At 45.1% G+C, this 17,109-nt stretch overlaps 1 protein-coding gene across 10 annotated transcripts in view; it reads left to right on the top strand.

Moving 5' to 3' along the window:
• The window catches only part of zgc:154075 (uncharacterized protein LOC556929 homolog), a 232,261-nt gene that overhangs the window by 113,488 nt on the left and 101,664 nt on the right, over positions 1–17,109 (top strand). For 9 of the 10 annotated variants that reach the window (XR_010969640.1, XR_010969641.1, XM_068017227.1 and 6 more), the window contains 3 exons: positions 391–483; positions 5,450–5,584; positions 8,120–8,221. Coding sequence is in view for 8 of the 10 variants with exons in the window: in XM_068017227.1 (XP_067873328.1) it covers positions 391–483; positions 5,450–5,584; positions 8,120–8,221 (330 nt within the window). In the remaining 2 variants the exon portion in view is untranslated. The remainder of the gene's footprint in view (positions 1–390; positions 484–5,449; positions 5,585–8,119; positions 8,222–17,109) is intronic. The other variant, XM_068017229.1, reaches the window with a different exon arrangement.

Genomic DNA, 17,109 nt, shown 5'->3' with positions numbered 1-17,109 from the left:
TACGCCATGGCCGTGTGAATTGATAGGCTACTTGCCTGTAGGAGGCACCACAGATCTTCCCAGTGCTGTTCTTAGAGCAGCAACACTGGCTTATTTCTTCCTTTCATTTCCCAGCAGCGCTGAGGCAAATTGTAGTGTCCCTATTACCATTAGAACTGAGATCAACTAACTCAGCCCAGGCTGCATCAAATTTCGCATCTTCTAGTTGGTATGGTTTACTATTATCCACTCGGCCATTGAGAGAGCATTGTCAAGGGTAATTTTATTGTGTTCTAGTACTGCATTTGTGTCTAAATGCTGTTGAGTTGTATATTGTCAAGTTTTTGTGTCTTTATATAGGTGAAGGCAATGGTAACTAAAAGGACTAATGATTTTCCCTCTCCTATCCAGCCTGAAGGTGCTGCTGCCCGATGCTTGGATTGTGCTGTGGAGAAGTGTTGCCCATACTCTGCCAAGAAACTTTATCTGGAAGGTGTCAAGAATGTGAGTAAATTTATAAACATTAGATTGAGCAGATACAGAATACTGAACCACAACTCTGTCCTTGTTTAAACCCGCTATGGTAGAGTGTGTGGGTGTTTAAATCAGAGTTTATAATCTAGGCTAACCCCTCCCCTTACCTTATTGCTTTGGATCCACCTCTCCCTCTTCAGCTGTCCATCTACACAGGAAACATGATATAAATGTAAGTTATTGTTCCTCTATTTGAGATCAGCTAATGCCATACAGATTAAAGATTCAACGTGTGACTATCTTGGTCTGCATGACTCGGTACATCAGCGCCTTTACTCACTAGGGAAGTAGTACAGCATATGCAAGAGATACTTTGTGCAGACCTGTGTAATTGGAATTTTATTTAACCTAATGCAGCAACAATACCACTCATAAGAAAGTGGTGAGTGCGTTATGGTTAGACTCACTGAGGGACAAAAGTTGTAGTCTTTTGGTCTTCACTTTCCTCCCCTCCTCTTCTGATGCTGCTCACTGCTTCTGGAAACAGATTGGGCACAGGTTGACATCAAGTACTTGACCCAAGTGGCCATTCTTTACGTATGATTCTAGACAGTGAAGGCTAAATTTTCCCAGCCCCCTGGTGACGGGCTTGGAGGCGGGAAAGGCCGGGAGGATAGTGGTGAGATGTGTTGAGATGGCTTTCCAATGCATTCTCACTGCAGGGGAGCTTTCCCAGGGGCAGACTGGGAATAGGATCGGTTGCCCGCTCCATGGAGGCAGGCAGCCAATTAAGATGGTTAAGATCCCAATTAGGGGCGATTTTATGGCCTCGCTGGCATTTTGCCACCGGTGGAGCTCCCCCCACCCCCTGCCATACTGAGGCCTCCAGCTCAGTGGAAATGCCGTCCCTGTGGCAGGCTAGGGACCATCGGAGCCAGAGGTTCCAGGAAAGGCCGTACGCATGGCCCAAACGATTCCTCCAAAGGGGTTTCCTTTCTGCTCCAAGGGGCCTAATGGCTTCACTTCTGTAATTTTTGCTACGGAACCAATGCCTCTGAGGGCGCCTTTGCGGTCCCTGATCAGCCTCAGCAGTGCCCACCTCCCCCAGTGGGGCTGCCTAGGCTCCAGAGCTGCTGGTCTTCTGATTGGGCCTCCATCATCGAGAGCCCAACTGTCGGCTGTCCTCAATAGGACAGGGAACGCAGATGCGGCCAATTAGGAGGCCACCTCCGGGAAGATTGTGGCACCAATTTCGCTGCTCAGGACCCCCATTTGATCCCGAAGCCTGCATTAAAATCTAACCCTGAGTGTCAGCAAGTTCTTCTACCCTGATGGAGCCTCACCACAATTGAGCCTGATCCTGCCCGCAGCTGATGTGTGGCTTTCAAACAGGAGTCATTTGGATACTGATCAGGAGTAGGGTGCCAGACTGATTTTCTTCTCCCTAGACCATAGGGAGTGGAGCTACTTATAGTGCTCTAGTACCCTCCTGGCTGAGACCAGCTAATTCATCACAAATAAGGAACCCAACCCTTAGGACCTTCCTAGTCTATATGGTTCAGTTAGATTTGCATTCACAAAGAAAATAGGAGAATGAATATCTACTGAATGATTAGTGTGCAGTTGTCATAAATTGGAATGACTGTGCTGACCAAAATCATTCCACAATCTTGATAAAGTGCCTTTTTATCAGCATTCAGTTTCTTTAACTAATGTAGCCTGCTATCAGAAACACAGCTACATGAGTAACTAACAGCAATGTAACAAAAGCACAGGAATAAATCTGTAACCATGGAGAAGGGCTTTGCCTTTGTCAGGCTAATAGTATAAAGGTCATACAATTAAGGACTCCTTTGTTCAAAGTTTTTACAAGCTACACAAATGTGGCCATCTGCTCGTTAAACTCGTGCGGGGGCCCCCTAATACTGCATGAATGACAAATGGGCATTAAAAAAGGAAACTGAATGGGAGAGCAAAAGGCCGGGGTTTGAACGGAGCAGCACAAAAGCCCATGCCTTCTGCCAGGAGAGCAAGGGGATGCTGATTGCGCAGCTGCTGAGCATGACCGATCTGTCTGTGCCAGTATAAGAGGACATCTGGTGAATCTGGTGAAGCTCAGGCAGTCAACAGTGAAGCCTGTCTCTTTAGGACTGCATTGTATCAGCCTGGCACTATCTCTACCAGGTGGAATGCAGTATAAAGCAAAAGGGCAAACCTGATAGGAAAGAAAAGCCCAAAAGGAAACTGTATGATCCAATTAGCAGGGCTCCAAACTTTGTTTAAACAGTTTTGTCTCGTTGTGTCAGATAACATACAGTATTAAATCACTTTCAATTGAGGACCAGTCGCTCAGCCAGCTCTCTTTATTCAGCCTTTTCAACATTCACAACAAATAAAAATAATACCTTATTTACGCTGGCAGTCAGCATTTGCAGCAGCGAGGGTGGCTGCATCTGTCTAAACCAACCCCTGACAGTCAGTGCAAATGCATCGAATTCTGCACTCCACATGAGTGTACTGTCAACATGAACAGCCTCATTAGAACATTTAGACCTCGTTTAAGTGGCCTGGGCCTGGATTTTATGGCTTTGGTGAGGCTGCATCCGCAGCACAAACTGGAAGTGTTGTATGATTTGGTAGCTTGAGCAGGTCTCTTAAAGACAGCAAATAAGTATATTTTAAAAACATGTGTTTGTTGGGTTATGTTATATGTTTGATTACATTTTGGCTCCTAGAATAGTTTTTTCTGGGATGTTCTCTGTTCCTTTCCCTGCTTCTAGTTTTCTTCATTACTTTGGGTACGGCTTGCTTTGACATCACACTTTTACAAACAGGTGACGATGGGTGTTACTGTAGGGGTTCCAAATGCGCTGCATAATTGAATGCAATGATTCCTCAAGGTGTTCTAGCCATACCAGTCACCACCTAGGGGCTTGCAGCTGCGCATGTCATTGGACTCGTATGAAACACACTTAGTGAATATAAGACAGCTTGCCATAGAGTTGTGCTACCTGTTGCCCAATGATCTTCACACAACATCTGGATCAGAGATGGTTCTTCTGGTAGAAGCACAAAGCTTTCTTACTCCACAAATGTACAAGCTATCACAGGAGGCACATGCCACATCCGGCAGTCTGCAGTATGCACGTATTTGGAAAATAATAACTGTTATATTGCCTTTCAGTTTTCTTGTGGGGAGGAGGCATAATCTAGACAGGATGCACAGCTTTCACCAGAAAGCAGGGTTCCTTTGAATACAAAACACTGCAGGGGGCACCCATGTTGCCATCAGGGCTTTTCATATCATCCCCACGGCTTGCATGAACAGAAATAGTTTATACTCAATTAATGCTCACATGGTATGTGACCACAAGATCATCATCGTGCCTGTCAATGTCTGTTATCCAGGAAGAAACCATAACACTTTCACTCTGTAACATGGCCGCTGACTCTTCTAAGAGAGTGCGTGACAGCAGAGGATCACCGTGGTCCGGCAGCAAAGCACTTGTTGGCTGATCCTCTGCTGTCATGCCCACCTTCAAGAAAAAGTTGTCATATAGCATCGATACAATGACAGAGTGTGTGCAACTAGGCAATGGCTGTGCACGGTGTTTGAAATGGTACACCCAAGAGGGGGAGGTTGCTGCATAAAAATTGTGAGGAAATTGGCCTTTCTTCTGAAAGCAACACACTTCATACTCATTTACAGTCAGATAAGAGGGACCTATGTAACATCACTGGCTGGAATTTAATGCCGCCACCCCTTGGTGCAGGCTAGCAGGCGGGGTGTGGGGGGCACTGTGCAATCATGTGGGGGAGGTGCCATGCCCATTGTCTACCCACCCCTGCTGCTATTCTACCATTGGCGAGGGAGGTAGCAAACAGCCCGCCCGTCCCAGGCCATTTGAGGCCCTTGTCTAATTAATTGCCGCTTAAGGGCCTCTTCCCGACCCCACTGATATTTTTGGAGGGCGGCGTCCATTGTCCTCTTCTTGATGGGTGCATTCCCAGCAGTGGCCACCGTTCCCGAAGGTGCTGCTGAGACTGAAGTGCTGCCGGTCCTCTGATTGGCCGGTAGCTCTTGGAAGTGGGACATCCTGCCTCAGCGGGGCAGAAGCCCCAATTCAAGCCAATTAAGGACCTGGGCCAAGCAAAATAGCTGCATGGCTTCCAGGCCCAGCGGAGGCAGTCTGTTCCCCGACTTCTCAGCCAGTGGGTGGGGCCACCACCTCACCATTAAATTCCAGTTCATAACTCAGTTGGTGACCTTACTCCATTCAGCTGGCTCTTGCATCTTTTTATAATGCTCTGGAAATGGACGTCGCTGGCAAGGCTACATTTATTGCCCATCCCTAGTTTCCCTGAGAATGTGCTGGCATCTAATAAACCACAGTGATCCATATGGTGATGCTGCTCCCACAATAGTGTTGCAAAATTTTGATCCAGTGACAATGAAAGAGCAGCAACATATGTCTAAGTCAAATGGTGTGTGACTTGTAGAGGAACTTGGCTGTGATGGTGTTCCCAAAACATTGCTGCTCTCGTCCTTCCCATAGGAGAGGCCAAGGTGGGGTAGGGTGTGGGGGATAGGTGCTGTCGATACGACCATGGTGAGTTGTTAGATTGCATCCTGTAGATCATAAATACCGGATTCCCAGTGTGCCAATAGATCAAGCTCTGTCATGAATGGTGTCACGCTTCTTGATTGTTGTTGCAACTGCACCCATCTTAAGTGAGTGGTGCTTTTTCCATCAGACTCCAGACTTGAGCCTCATAGATGATAGAGAGGCTTTGAGGGGCCAGGTGGTGAGCCACCTGTTGCAGAGTACCTAGCCTCTGATCTCCTTTTGTAGCCAAGGTGTTCATCCATTTCAGCTTCTGGTCAATGGTGATTCCCAATATGTTGATGATGGGGGTCATGTGATGGTAGTGCTCATTGATAAGTCAGGAGGAAGTGGCTATTAAGGATTCTGCTTGTTTTTATTTTACTGTGCAGGGTGAAAAAGGATGGCCCATCTCGGTCATCTGTGAAGGCTCCAATGTTGACATTGAGTCAGTCACCAAAGCACTTCGTGAAGGTCCATATGGGAGGTGTGTTTACGAATGTGATAATGATGTTGTCACCCATCAGGTAATTTCATTTTTAAATACTCATTAAATGCTAGCTTTATTTAGGTTTTATAACTAAGCAGTACAGTAATATAAGCTGTAGTACAAGACCTATGAACTCTATAGTGCATAAACATTTAGAATTGTAGAAATTTCAACAAAAGAGGTTATTCGGCCTATTACACCTGTAACCAGTGCTGAGTTCCACATTGTAGTTATCTACTCCAACCCTATTTCTCTCTTCTTTATCCTTTAATATTTTACTTCTTATCTATTTAATCGTAGCCAGACAATCACTTGCAATGGCTTCTCTTCCTGCTCCCACACTGTTACCTCTGGTGTCCCCCAGGTATCTATTTCTTGTGTACATGCTGTCCTTCAGCAGCATCATCCGAAACCACGCGCTAGTTCTCACATGTACGCTGACGACCCTCAGCTCTACTTTACTGTCACTTCTCTCGACTCCTCCACTATTGCTGAATGAACAGACTGCTTATCCGACATCCAGTACTGGATGAACAGAAGTTTCCTCCCATTAAAAATTGGTAAGACTGAAGCTATTGTTTTTGATCCCTACTCCTAACTGTGTTCTCTAGCTTCCGACTCATTCCTTTCTCAGGCAACAGTTTGAGATTAAGCCAGTCTGTTCGCAACCTTGGTGTCAAATTTGACCTCAAGATGAGCTTCTAAACTCATATTCATGCCATTACTAAAACTACTATTTCCACCTCTGTAATATCACCTGACTTCATCCCTGTCTCGGCTCATCTGTTGAAACCCTCATTCAGGCCTTCGTTACCTCTCTTTCTTTGGCCTCCTTGTCTCGAGAGACAATGGGTAAGCGCCTAGAGGTGGTCAATGGTTTGTGAAGCAGCGCCTGGAGTAGCTAAAAAGGCCAATTCTAGAGTGATAGACTCTTCCACAGGCGCTGCAGATAAAATTGGTTGTCGGGGCTGTTACACAGTTGGCTCTCTCCTTGTGCTTCTGTCTTTTTTCCTGCCAACAGCTAAGTCTCTTCGGCTCGCCACTCTTTAGCCCCGCCTTTATGTCTGTCCACCAGCTCTGACGATCACTGGCAACTGACTCCCACAACTTGTGATCAATGTCACAGGACTTCATGTCGCGGTTGCAGACATCTTTAAAGCAGAGACATGGACGGCCGGTGGGTCTGATACCAGTGACGAACTCGCTGTACAATGTGTCCTTGGGGATCCTGCCATCTTCCATGCGGCTCACATGGCCAAGCCATCTCAAGCGCTGCTGGCTCAGTAGGGTGTATATGCTGGGGATGTTGGCCGCCTCGAGGACTACTGTGTTGGAGATACGGTCCTGCCACCTGATGCCAAGGATTCTCCGGAGGCAGCGAAGATGGAATGAATTGAGACGTCGCTCTTGGCTGACATACGTTGTCCAGGCCTCGCTGCCGTAGAGCAAGGTACTGAGGACACAGGCTTGATACACTCGGACTTTTGTGTTACGTGTCAGTGCGCCATTTTCCCACACTCTCTCTGCCCGTCTGGACATAGCAGCGGACGCCTTTCCCATGCGCTTGTTGATTTCTGCGTCGAGAGACAGGTTACTGGTGAAAGTTGAGCCTAGGTAGGTGAACTCTTGAACCACTTCCAGAGCGTCGTCACCGATATTTATGGATGGAGCATTTCTGACATCCTGTCCCATGATGTTCGTTTTCTTGAGGCTGATGGTTAGGCCAAATTCGTTGCAGGCAGCCGCAATCCTGTCGATGAGTCTCTGCAAACACTCTTCTGTGTGGGATGTTACTGCAGCATTGTCAGCAAAGAGGAGTTCTCTGATGAGGACCTTCCGTAGTTTGGTCTTCGCTCTTAGACGGGCAAGGTTGAACAACCTGCCATCTGATCTTGTGTGGAGGAAAATTCCTTCTTCTGAAGACTTGAACGCATGTGAGAGCAGCAGGGAGAAGAAGATCCCAAACAGTGTAGGTGCGAGAACACAGCCCTGTTTCACGCCACTCAGGATAGGAAAGGGATCTGATGAGGCACCGCTATGCTGAATTGTGCCTTTCGTATTGTCATGGAATGGGGTGATGATACTTAGTAGCTTTGGTGGACATTCGATCTTTTCTAGTAGTCTGAAGAGACCACGTCTGCTGACGAGGTCAAAGGCTTTCCCTCTAGACTTGACTGTTATAATGCACTCCTGGCTGGTCTCCCACATTGTATTCTCCATAAGTTTGAGGTCATCCAAAACTCTGCTGCCTGTGTCTTAACTCACACCAAGTCACATTTCCCTATCACCCCTGTGCTCGCTGACCTACATTGTCTCCTGGTCAAGCAATGTCTTGATTTTAAAATTCTCATCCTTGTTTTCAAATCCCTCCATGGCCTCACCCCTCCCTATCTCTGTAATCTCCTCCGGCCTGACAACACTCCAAGAGTGGCATAGTGGCACAGTGGTTAGCACCGCAGCCTCACAGCTCCAGCGACCCGGGTTCGGTTCTAGGTACTACCTGTGCGGAGTTTGCTAGTTCACTTTTGTAGCTTGAACATTACTAAAATCTCAAAGTGAATCTTTCTGCCAGGTTGTGAATATGGAGTTTGAGGGAGGAGTGACAGCAGCTTTCACTATGGTGGCCTTCACTGAAAAACTATGCTCTAGGAAGATAACAATTTACGGAACTAAGGTAGGAGACAGGCTCCAATGTTCTGCTACTAAATATTTGTTCATCTTTTCTTGCCAAAAGCAGTGGGAATTCTTTTTTGAAGATACAAGTGAGGTCCTATCATGATGAGACCAAAAAAGACTGGCTGGGCTTTTCCTAGGACGTGTTTTTTGTATTCCCTGCTGTATGCGAGTGGGAGGTTGGAGGGTGGTATTAGGTGGATTTGACTCCTGGGTGGCAGACCATTGGAGTGTGTCAGCCGAATGCCTCTCCGCCACTCAGATAGGTAATCATAATTTGGAGTCGTCTCATTTCAATGTGGCACATGAGCTTCAGATCCCAAACAGGCGTCCTGATGTAGCTCGCCACTCTTTGGCCTCAGTACTGTCGGCCGGCTGGAATGCCAGCAGATCCCGCAAGTACTGTAGACCCTTGGAGGGTTTGAAGAAATGCTGAGGCAGATCAAGGCCAAGCCAGTAGTATTTCTGTGGAACCAGAAGGAGGATTTCTGCCCCTGCTAGCTGGAAAAACAAATTAATTTTAAAAATATTTCTGGCCATTTCCTAATTGGAATGCCAGTGCACATGTACAGTGGATTCACTTTGTAATCTCTGTCCCGTGACTCTTAAAAATTATAATTGGGGTCTTAGCGATGTCATTCAGACCCTGATTTGCTTAGACCGACTGCTTGTTTCAGGCAGCCCAGTGGGTGGTTCCTGTGAAGGTGGCAGTGGGCGCATGGTCAGAGTTAGCGAGGCACTAAGGCTACTAACCCCATTTTTAGGCCTTTATCGGCCCATTAACACCAATTTTCCCATGTGAAAACCAACCACTATATGATTTTGAGAAAAGGGTACTAAATGGGGTGAGAGAAGAAAGGAACTATTTTGGGATTGTTCTGTAGATTTCTCAGATAACTGAAAATTGATGCCCTTTATGCACTAATGCTCATAATCCTGGGATATCTCCCCATTATAGTGCCTGAAATATTGAATTGATTTAAGTCCCAATCTGTGTGTCTGCTATCAGTAAGGAAAACCATCAAGAAACATTGTTTTACTGACCTGACTCTTCATGAAATGGTGACTTAGAAGTTAGTGATTTTATCATATGGGAGCTGAGCAGCTTTGACAAACGTGGGCCTAATTTTAGTGTAGTGGTACAATCAGTCAATGACTGTACTTCTGCCCTGTTCCCCTCAGTCACTTTTAATCATTTCATCTCTCTCAACCTGCAACCTTTCTAATTCAGAAATTATTGTTGCCAATATTAGTGGATAAATGCTGTATGTGTTTGTATCGCATTCCTCTGTGGCAACTTTAATGCAGGCATTAACCTATCGTTACGACCAGGTGAGGAAGGGGTCAAGGGCACCCCTCTCAGCCTTTTCTTGGTTAGGCCATAACAGGGTTTAACTTAGTGTTTTCAGCTTCCCCTCAGTAAGTCCTTGCTCACTGCTCTCTAATTGTAACTGCAAAGAAATCAACCAGACAGATTTTCTCAGATTTAAACAAGAAATGTGTAAGTTTATTAACCTTAAAACTCGAACTCAGTTAAAACTGGTAAAAATACCTGATGCGACCACGCTAGCATGCAAACACGATAAACACACACACAAATAGAGACAGAGGAGGAAAAAGAATTAAAGGGGGAAGGTTTGAAATAATAGATGGAGTTCAGTTACTGGTTTTGGGTTGGATGTAAAGTCTTTGATTGAAGTTAAGTCTTGCAGTTCTCATTGGGGCCCAGTGCACACTTTCAAACTTGTTTCACTGGCCATCTCTCTTGAGGCTTAAGTTACTTCCGTGGGCCCCTGGAACTTTGCGTGAGAGCGTGAGAGAGAGAGACAGAGAGCAGGAATGCTCTCTTCCTGAAGATCAATTGCAGTCTCTTCCTTTCTGTGTCAGGTAGAATTCAAAAAGCCCAGGTTGGCCAGCAGATTAGTCATGTGACTAGCTCCTTGTTTGGAACAGCCTCTCCTGTGAGATTTGTAGATTCCTCCAAACTTACCAGACACTCTCTGTTTAGTGGGGGTGGGGGTTGCGGGGGGGGGGGGGAACGGAACGGTGGAATGCTGACTCTTACACAGTCAGTGACTCTCAATGTCTTTTGATCACTGTTGACAAAATCCATCTGGCTAATTGAATCAGTGAATATTCCCATTGTTTCTCCATGCAACTGTCTTTTAGAATGAAAATGTGCAGCCATGTTTTTAGCCACTGTTCTGTGCTCTTTTTTTAAAAACAGTTATGTTCAATGTCTAGTAAACGTTCAAATAATGTTCCATATGATGAAATTAATATTTTTCCATCTGGCAGGTGTGGTTTCCATCACATTATTTAGAACAAACAGCTTAATGTTTATTGCATTAACAGCTTAATGCGTTAAATGATCTACTTTTGTTATCAACACTTAATTCTGAATTAGTTATGGCTTTTGTATTGTCAGTTTATTGTTACCTCCAATTGTAAGTCTATTTTGACTAAGAAACATGAAGAATAATCAGCAGAGAAGTCTCTCTCCATGTGGAGTCAGTAAAATCCCACATCTGTCATCTAAGACTATCCAAATTTGTGTGTTCAAAAAAGACTGAGCCAAACCCAATCTTAAGGTGCTTTTATGTTACTTGAGGGCAGCTGACAGCACAGTTCTCCCACTGTTATCTTTAATCTTAAGTATAAACAACCCAACCTCCAGAGAACCTATGGCATCACAGTCCTATGAAAATAAGGCCTACAATCTGTATCTTGTGGTGTAAACTAAATGTGGGAGCTCGTCCTGCATGTTCTTATTGCTCTGAAAAAGTGGGGTAGAAATTGGACCTTTTGGGCATAAAACAGGCACAAGGAGGCCCAATTTTGGGGCCAATGTCCCGTACTTGAATCACACCTGCTAGACATCCCACTTGATAGTTGGGCAGCCAATTTCTCAGGTATTTCTGGCGGCCATCTTAAGACGGGTGTTAGTCCCCTCATAAGTAAAAGAACCAATCTAACCCCCTCTGGGAAATTGGATATCACAGAGCCATATAAGAACTGAGCCTGTGGCATGAGCATAGGCTGCCAACAAAAGTTTTTTTTTGGTAATATTCCTTTGTGCCAGGAGCTGTAGTATTCTCTCAAAACCACAGAATCCTGATTTCCCCCTTCCAAGATTGTCATTCTAACCCTCCCCACCTTCCACTGTAGAAATTATCTCCAGACTGCTGATAATGAAGTAAGTGACATAAAAATTCATCTTTTTTAAATGGGTGAGCTGCCTGTGGAGGTGCAACAAGCTCCAATTTTTTTTCAAAAAATATACTTTATTCATAAAATTTGTAAAAGTACATTACATAACAGTTCAAATTTAACATTACGTAAAGTGCAATACAGTTCAATTACTTTCAGTACAATATGTGATGCTTCACTGCACTTAAAGGCTATATTTACAATATATATTTCAGTTCAAACATTCTGTGGTGCATACAGCCTGACAGTTTTTGAACGGGTTCCAGCCCCATGGTGTACTATGGCAGGAGGGCCTTAGTGGCCTTTCCCCATTGAGCCTTTGAGGCTGCTGCCCCAAACTTTAGTGTGTCCCTCAGCACGTAGTCCTGGACCTTGAAATGTGCTAGTCTGCAACACTCGGTTGTGGACAGCTCTTTGCACTGGAAGACCAGCAAGTTTTGGGCAGAACAAAGAGCACCTTTCACTGAGTTGATGGTCCTAGAGCAGCATTGATGTTTATCTTGGTGTGCATCCCTGGGAACAGATCATAGACCATGGAGTTCTGCATTATGGAGCTGCTTGGGATGAACCTCGATTGCAAAACCCTAATGAGCACGAATGCTGTGGAGGACGAGATTCTGGAGTGTGTTAGTGATGGTTTTCGAGAGCAGTATGTTGAGGAACTGACTCGAGAACAGGCGATTTTAAATCTAGTATTATGTAATGAGAAAGGGCTAATTAATAATCTTGTTGTAAAAGAACCTGTCATGCAGGCCCCCACCTGCCAAGAATGAGGCATATTTTGCCACATGAACATTGATTTTTTTAAACTGTTACTTTCTTCTTTCTTTGGCCTCCTTGTCTCGAGAGACAATGGGTAAGCGCCTGGAGGTGGTTAGTGTTTGTGAAGCAGCGCCTGGAGTGGCTATAAAGTCCAATTCTAGAGTGACAGACTCTTCCACAGGTGCTGCAGATAAAATTGGTTGTCGGGGTTGTTACACAGTTGGCTCTCTCCTTGCGCTTCTGTCTTTTTTCCTGCCAACTGCTAAGTCTCTTCGACTCGCCACGCTTTAGCCCCGCCTTTATGGTTGCCCGCCAGCTCTGGTGATCGCTGGCAACTGACTCCCACGACTTGTGATCAATGTCGCGTTTGCAGACATCTTTAAAGCGGAGACATGGACGACCGGTGGGTCTGGTACCAGTGAGAAGCTCGCTGTACAATGTGTCCTTGGGGATCCTGCCATCTTCCATGCGGCTCACATGGCCAAGCCATCTCAGGCGCCGCTGGCTTAGTAGGGTGTATATGCTGGGGATGTTGGCCGCCTCGAGGACTTCTGTGTTGGAGATACGGTCCTGCCACCTGATGCCAAGGATTCTCCGGAGGCAGCGAAGATGGAATGAATTAAGACGTCGCTCTCGGCTGACGTACGTTGTCCAGGCCTCGCTGCCATAGAGCAAGGTACTGAGGACACAGGCTTGATACACTTGGACTTTTGTGTTCTGTGTCAGTGCGCCATTTTCCCACACTCTCTTGGCCAGTCTGGACATAGCAGAGGAAGCCTTTCCCATGCGCTTGTTTAATTCTGCATCGAGAGACAGGTTACTGGTGATAGTTGAGCCTAGGTAGGTGAACTCTTGAACCACTTCCAGAGCGTGGTCGCCGATATTGATGGATGGGATCATTTCTGACATCCTGTCCCATGATGTTCGGTTTCTTGAGGCTGATGGTTAGGCCAAATTCATTGCAGGCAGCCACAAATCTGTCGATGAGTCTCTGCAGACACTCTTCAGTGTGAGATGTTAATGCAGCATCATCAGCAAAGAGGAGTTCCCTGATGAGGACTTTCCGTACTCTGGTCTTCGCTTTTAGACGGGCAAGGTTGAACAACCAGCCACCTGATCTTGTGTGGAGGAAAATTCCTTCTTCTGAAGACTTGAACGCATGTGAGAGCAGCAGGGAGAAGAAGATCCCAAACAGTGTCGGTGCGAGAACACAGCCCTGTTTCACGTCACTCAGGATTGGAAAGGGGTCTGATGAGGTGCTGCTATGCTGAATTGTGCCTTTCATATTGTCATGGAATGAGGTGATGATACTTAGTAGCTTTGGTGGGCATCCAATCTTTTCTAGTAGTCTGAAGAGACCACGTCTGCTGACGAGGTCAAAGGTTTTGGTGAGATCAATGAAAGCAACATAGAGGGACATCTGTTGTTCACGGCATTTCTCCTGTATCTGGCGAAGGGAGAACAGCATGTCAATGGTGGATCTCTTTGCTCGAAAGCCACACTGTGCCTCAGGATAGACACGCTCAGTCAGCTTCTGGAGCCTGTTTAAGGCAACACGAGCGAAGACTTTCCCCACTATGCTGAGCAGGGAGATTCCACGGTAGTTGTTGCAGTCACCCTTGTTCTTATAGAGGGTGATGATATTGGCATCGCGCATGTCCTGTGGTACTGTACCCTTGTCCCAGCACAGCCAAAGCAAGTCGTGCAGTATTGAGAGTATAGCAGGCTTGGCACTCTTGATAATTTCAGGGGTAATGCCGTCCTTCCCAGGGGCTTTTCCGCTGGCTAGAGAATCAATGGCATCACTGAGTTCCAATTTTGTTGGCTGTACGTCCAGCTCATCCATGACTGGCAGAGACAGGGCTGCATTGAGAGCGGTCTCAGTGACAACATTCTCCCTGGAGTACAGTTCTAGGTAGTGTTCCACCCAGCGGTCCATTTGCTTGCATTGGTCAGTGATTGTGTCCCCTGATTTAGATTTGAGGGGGGCAATCTTCTTGATGGTTGGCCCAAAAGCTCTCTTAATGCCATCATACATTCCTCTGATATTTCCTTTGTCAGAGGCCAGCTGAATATAACTGCATAGGTGTTGCCAGTAGTCATTTGCGCAGCGCCTGGCTGTTCTTTGTGCCGCGCTTCTGGCAGCTTTAAGTGCTACGGATGTTAACTAAACTGTTACTGGATTAAAGAAAACTTGGTTTTTAAAAGTAAGCAACACCAGACCCTTGACTGGAAAGACATTTGCATATTTACAGACAGTGCTTAAAAGGGATAAAAGACCATGCCCTGACCAATTCAATCCGCAATGGACTTTTGATCACTTGAGGTTGAAGGTGGAGGAGCTAGCATTCCAGGTTGACTGCTAAAATGTCCCAATACACAGAATAGACCTGGTCAAACTAGTCGGTCACGTGACCACCTGCTGGCCAACTGGGGGAGTTTTAAATTGGAGAAACAGTGTTTGAAGGCAGAAAGCTCTTTGCTCTTGGACTGAGAATATCTTTCTCCTGTCTGCTCTCATCTCTTTGTCATGGAACTGAAGACCCATTGAAGGCACATGAGCCCCAAGAGAGAAAAGTCTCCTACAGCGAACAAGGTTTATGAAGAATACTGGGCCCCAATGAAAAGCAAGATCTACCTACAAGCAAGGACTACAGCGAGCTCAAAGCACAGTAACAAAAACCCCTCTTCAGAGATTGCCTCAAACTTCTACTTCTGCTCTTTTCTGTCTCTGTTTGCATGTGCGTATCGCGTATGCATGCTAGCATGGGCGCGGTGTGTATCTGTAGGCGTTAACTGAATTAGAGTTTAAGTTTAAGTTTTAATAAATTTCACTTTTCTTCATTAAACCTAAGAAAGCCTGTTTGTGCTCATTTCTTTGCCTTATAATTGGAAAGCTGTGAACAAGGATTCACCAAGCGGGAACTCAAAACATGGTGTGCTAAAAAATAACATCCTGTTACAGTAAGACCAGGTGAAGGCTAAAAGGGACCCCTAGACACCTTTCTCACCTGGTTGTAACAAACCTTGAGGGATGAGTGATCATAATATGATAGAATTTTACATTATGTTTGAAAATGAGGTAGTTCAGTCTGAAGTCAGGGTGTTAAATTTGAACAAACGAAATTATGAGGTTATGAGGGGCAAAGTGGCTGAGGTAGTTTGGGAAAATACATTAAAAGGTATGACAGTACAGAGGCAATGGATAGTCTTTAAAGAAATATTACGTAGTTTACAGCAACTATACATTCCTTCAAGGCACAAAAAAACCCAAAAGTAAAGGCAGTCAACTGTGGATAACAAAGGAAGTTGCCAGAAATAGAAATAAACCTGAGGATTGGGAGGATTTTTAGAATATAGCAAAGAAGGATGAAGAAACTAATAAAGAAAGGGAGAATAGAATATAAATGTAAGCTAGCAAAAAACATAATGGACTGTAAAAGCTTCTATAGGTACATAAAAAGGGAACGTTTGGCTAAGACAAATGTGGGTCCATTACAGGCAAAATCAGGAGAATTTATAATGGGGAATAGAGAAATGGCAGAGAAGCTAAATCACAACTTGATGTCTGTCTTCAGTGAGGAAGATACAAGAAATTTCACAGAATTAGATATCCAAGGGATTAGGGAGAATGAGGAATTAAAGAAAATTATATTAGTAAGTAGGTTGTATTGGAGAAATGACTGGGGCTGAAGGTTTATATGTCCCCGGGACCTGATATTCTACATCCCAGAGTGTTGAAAGAGGTAGCTATGGAGATAGTGGATGCATTGGTGATCATCTTCCAAAATTCTACAGATTCTGAAATGGTTCCCGCAGATTGGAAGGTAGCAAATGTCACCCCACTATTTAAGAAGGGAGGGAGAGAGAAAACAGGGAATTACAGACCTGTTAGCCTTACATCAGACATTGGGAAAATGCTAGAATTTATAAAGGATGTGAGAAATGGACACTTACATACGAACGTACAAATTAGGAGCAGGAGTAGGCCACTCGGCCCTTCGAACCTGCTCCACCATTCAGTAAGTTCATGGCTGAACTGATTACTCCACATTTCCACCTACCCCCGATAACCTTCCACCCCTTCGCTTATCAAGAATCTATCTACCTCTGCCTTAAAAATATTCAAAGACTCTGCTTCCACCACCTTTTGAGGAAGAGAATTCCAAAGACTCACGACCCTCAGAGAGAAAACGTTTCTCTTCATCTCTGTCTTAGATTGGCGACCCCTTATTTTTAAACAGTGACCTCTAGTTCTAGATTCTTCCACAAGGGGAACCATGCTTTCCACATCCAACCTGTCATGACCCCTTAGGATCTTATATGTTTCAATCAGGTCGCCTCTTACTCTTCTAAATTCCAGTGGATACAAGGCTGGAAATCTAAGTACAATATATCCACCGGTTTCCCTTTATCCACAGCAGATGTAACTCCCTCAAAGAACTTCAATAAATTGGTTAAGCATGATTTCCCTTTCACAAAATTATGTTGACTCTGCCTGATTACCTTGAATTTTTCTAAATGCCCTGCTATAACGCCTTTAATAATAGCTTCTAACATTTACCCTAAGACCGATGTTACACTAACTGACCTGTAGTTTCCTGCATTCTGTCTCCCTCCCTTTTTGAATAAAAGCGTTACATTCGCTACTTTCCAATCTAACAGAACCTTCACTAAATATTGGGAATTTTGGAAAATTAAAACAAACGCATCTACAAACTCACTAGCCACTTCTTTTAACACCCTAGGATTAAGTCCATCAGGACCAGGGGACTTGTCAGCCCGTAGCTCCAACAATTTGTTCAGTACCACTTCCCTGGTGATTGTAATTTTCTTGAGTTCCTCCCTCCCTTCCATTTCCTGACTTACGGCTAATACTGGGGTGTTACTAGTATCCTCAATACTGAAGACTGATGC

The sequence above is a fragment of the Heterodontus francisci genome, chromosome 37 (genome assembly GCF_036365525.1).
Source record: "Heterodontus francisci isolate sHetFra1 chromosome 37, sHetFra1.hap1, whole genome shotgun sequence".
Lineage (NCBI taxonomy): Eukaryota > Metazoa > Chordata > Chondrichthyes > Heterodontiformes > Heterodontidae > Heterodontus > Heterodontus francisci.
This window is presented reverse-complemented; position numbering and strand designations above follow the sequence as displayed.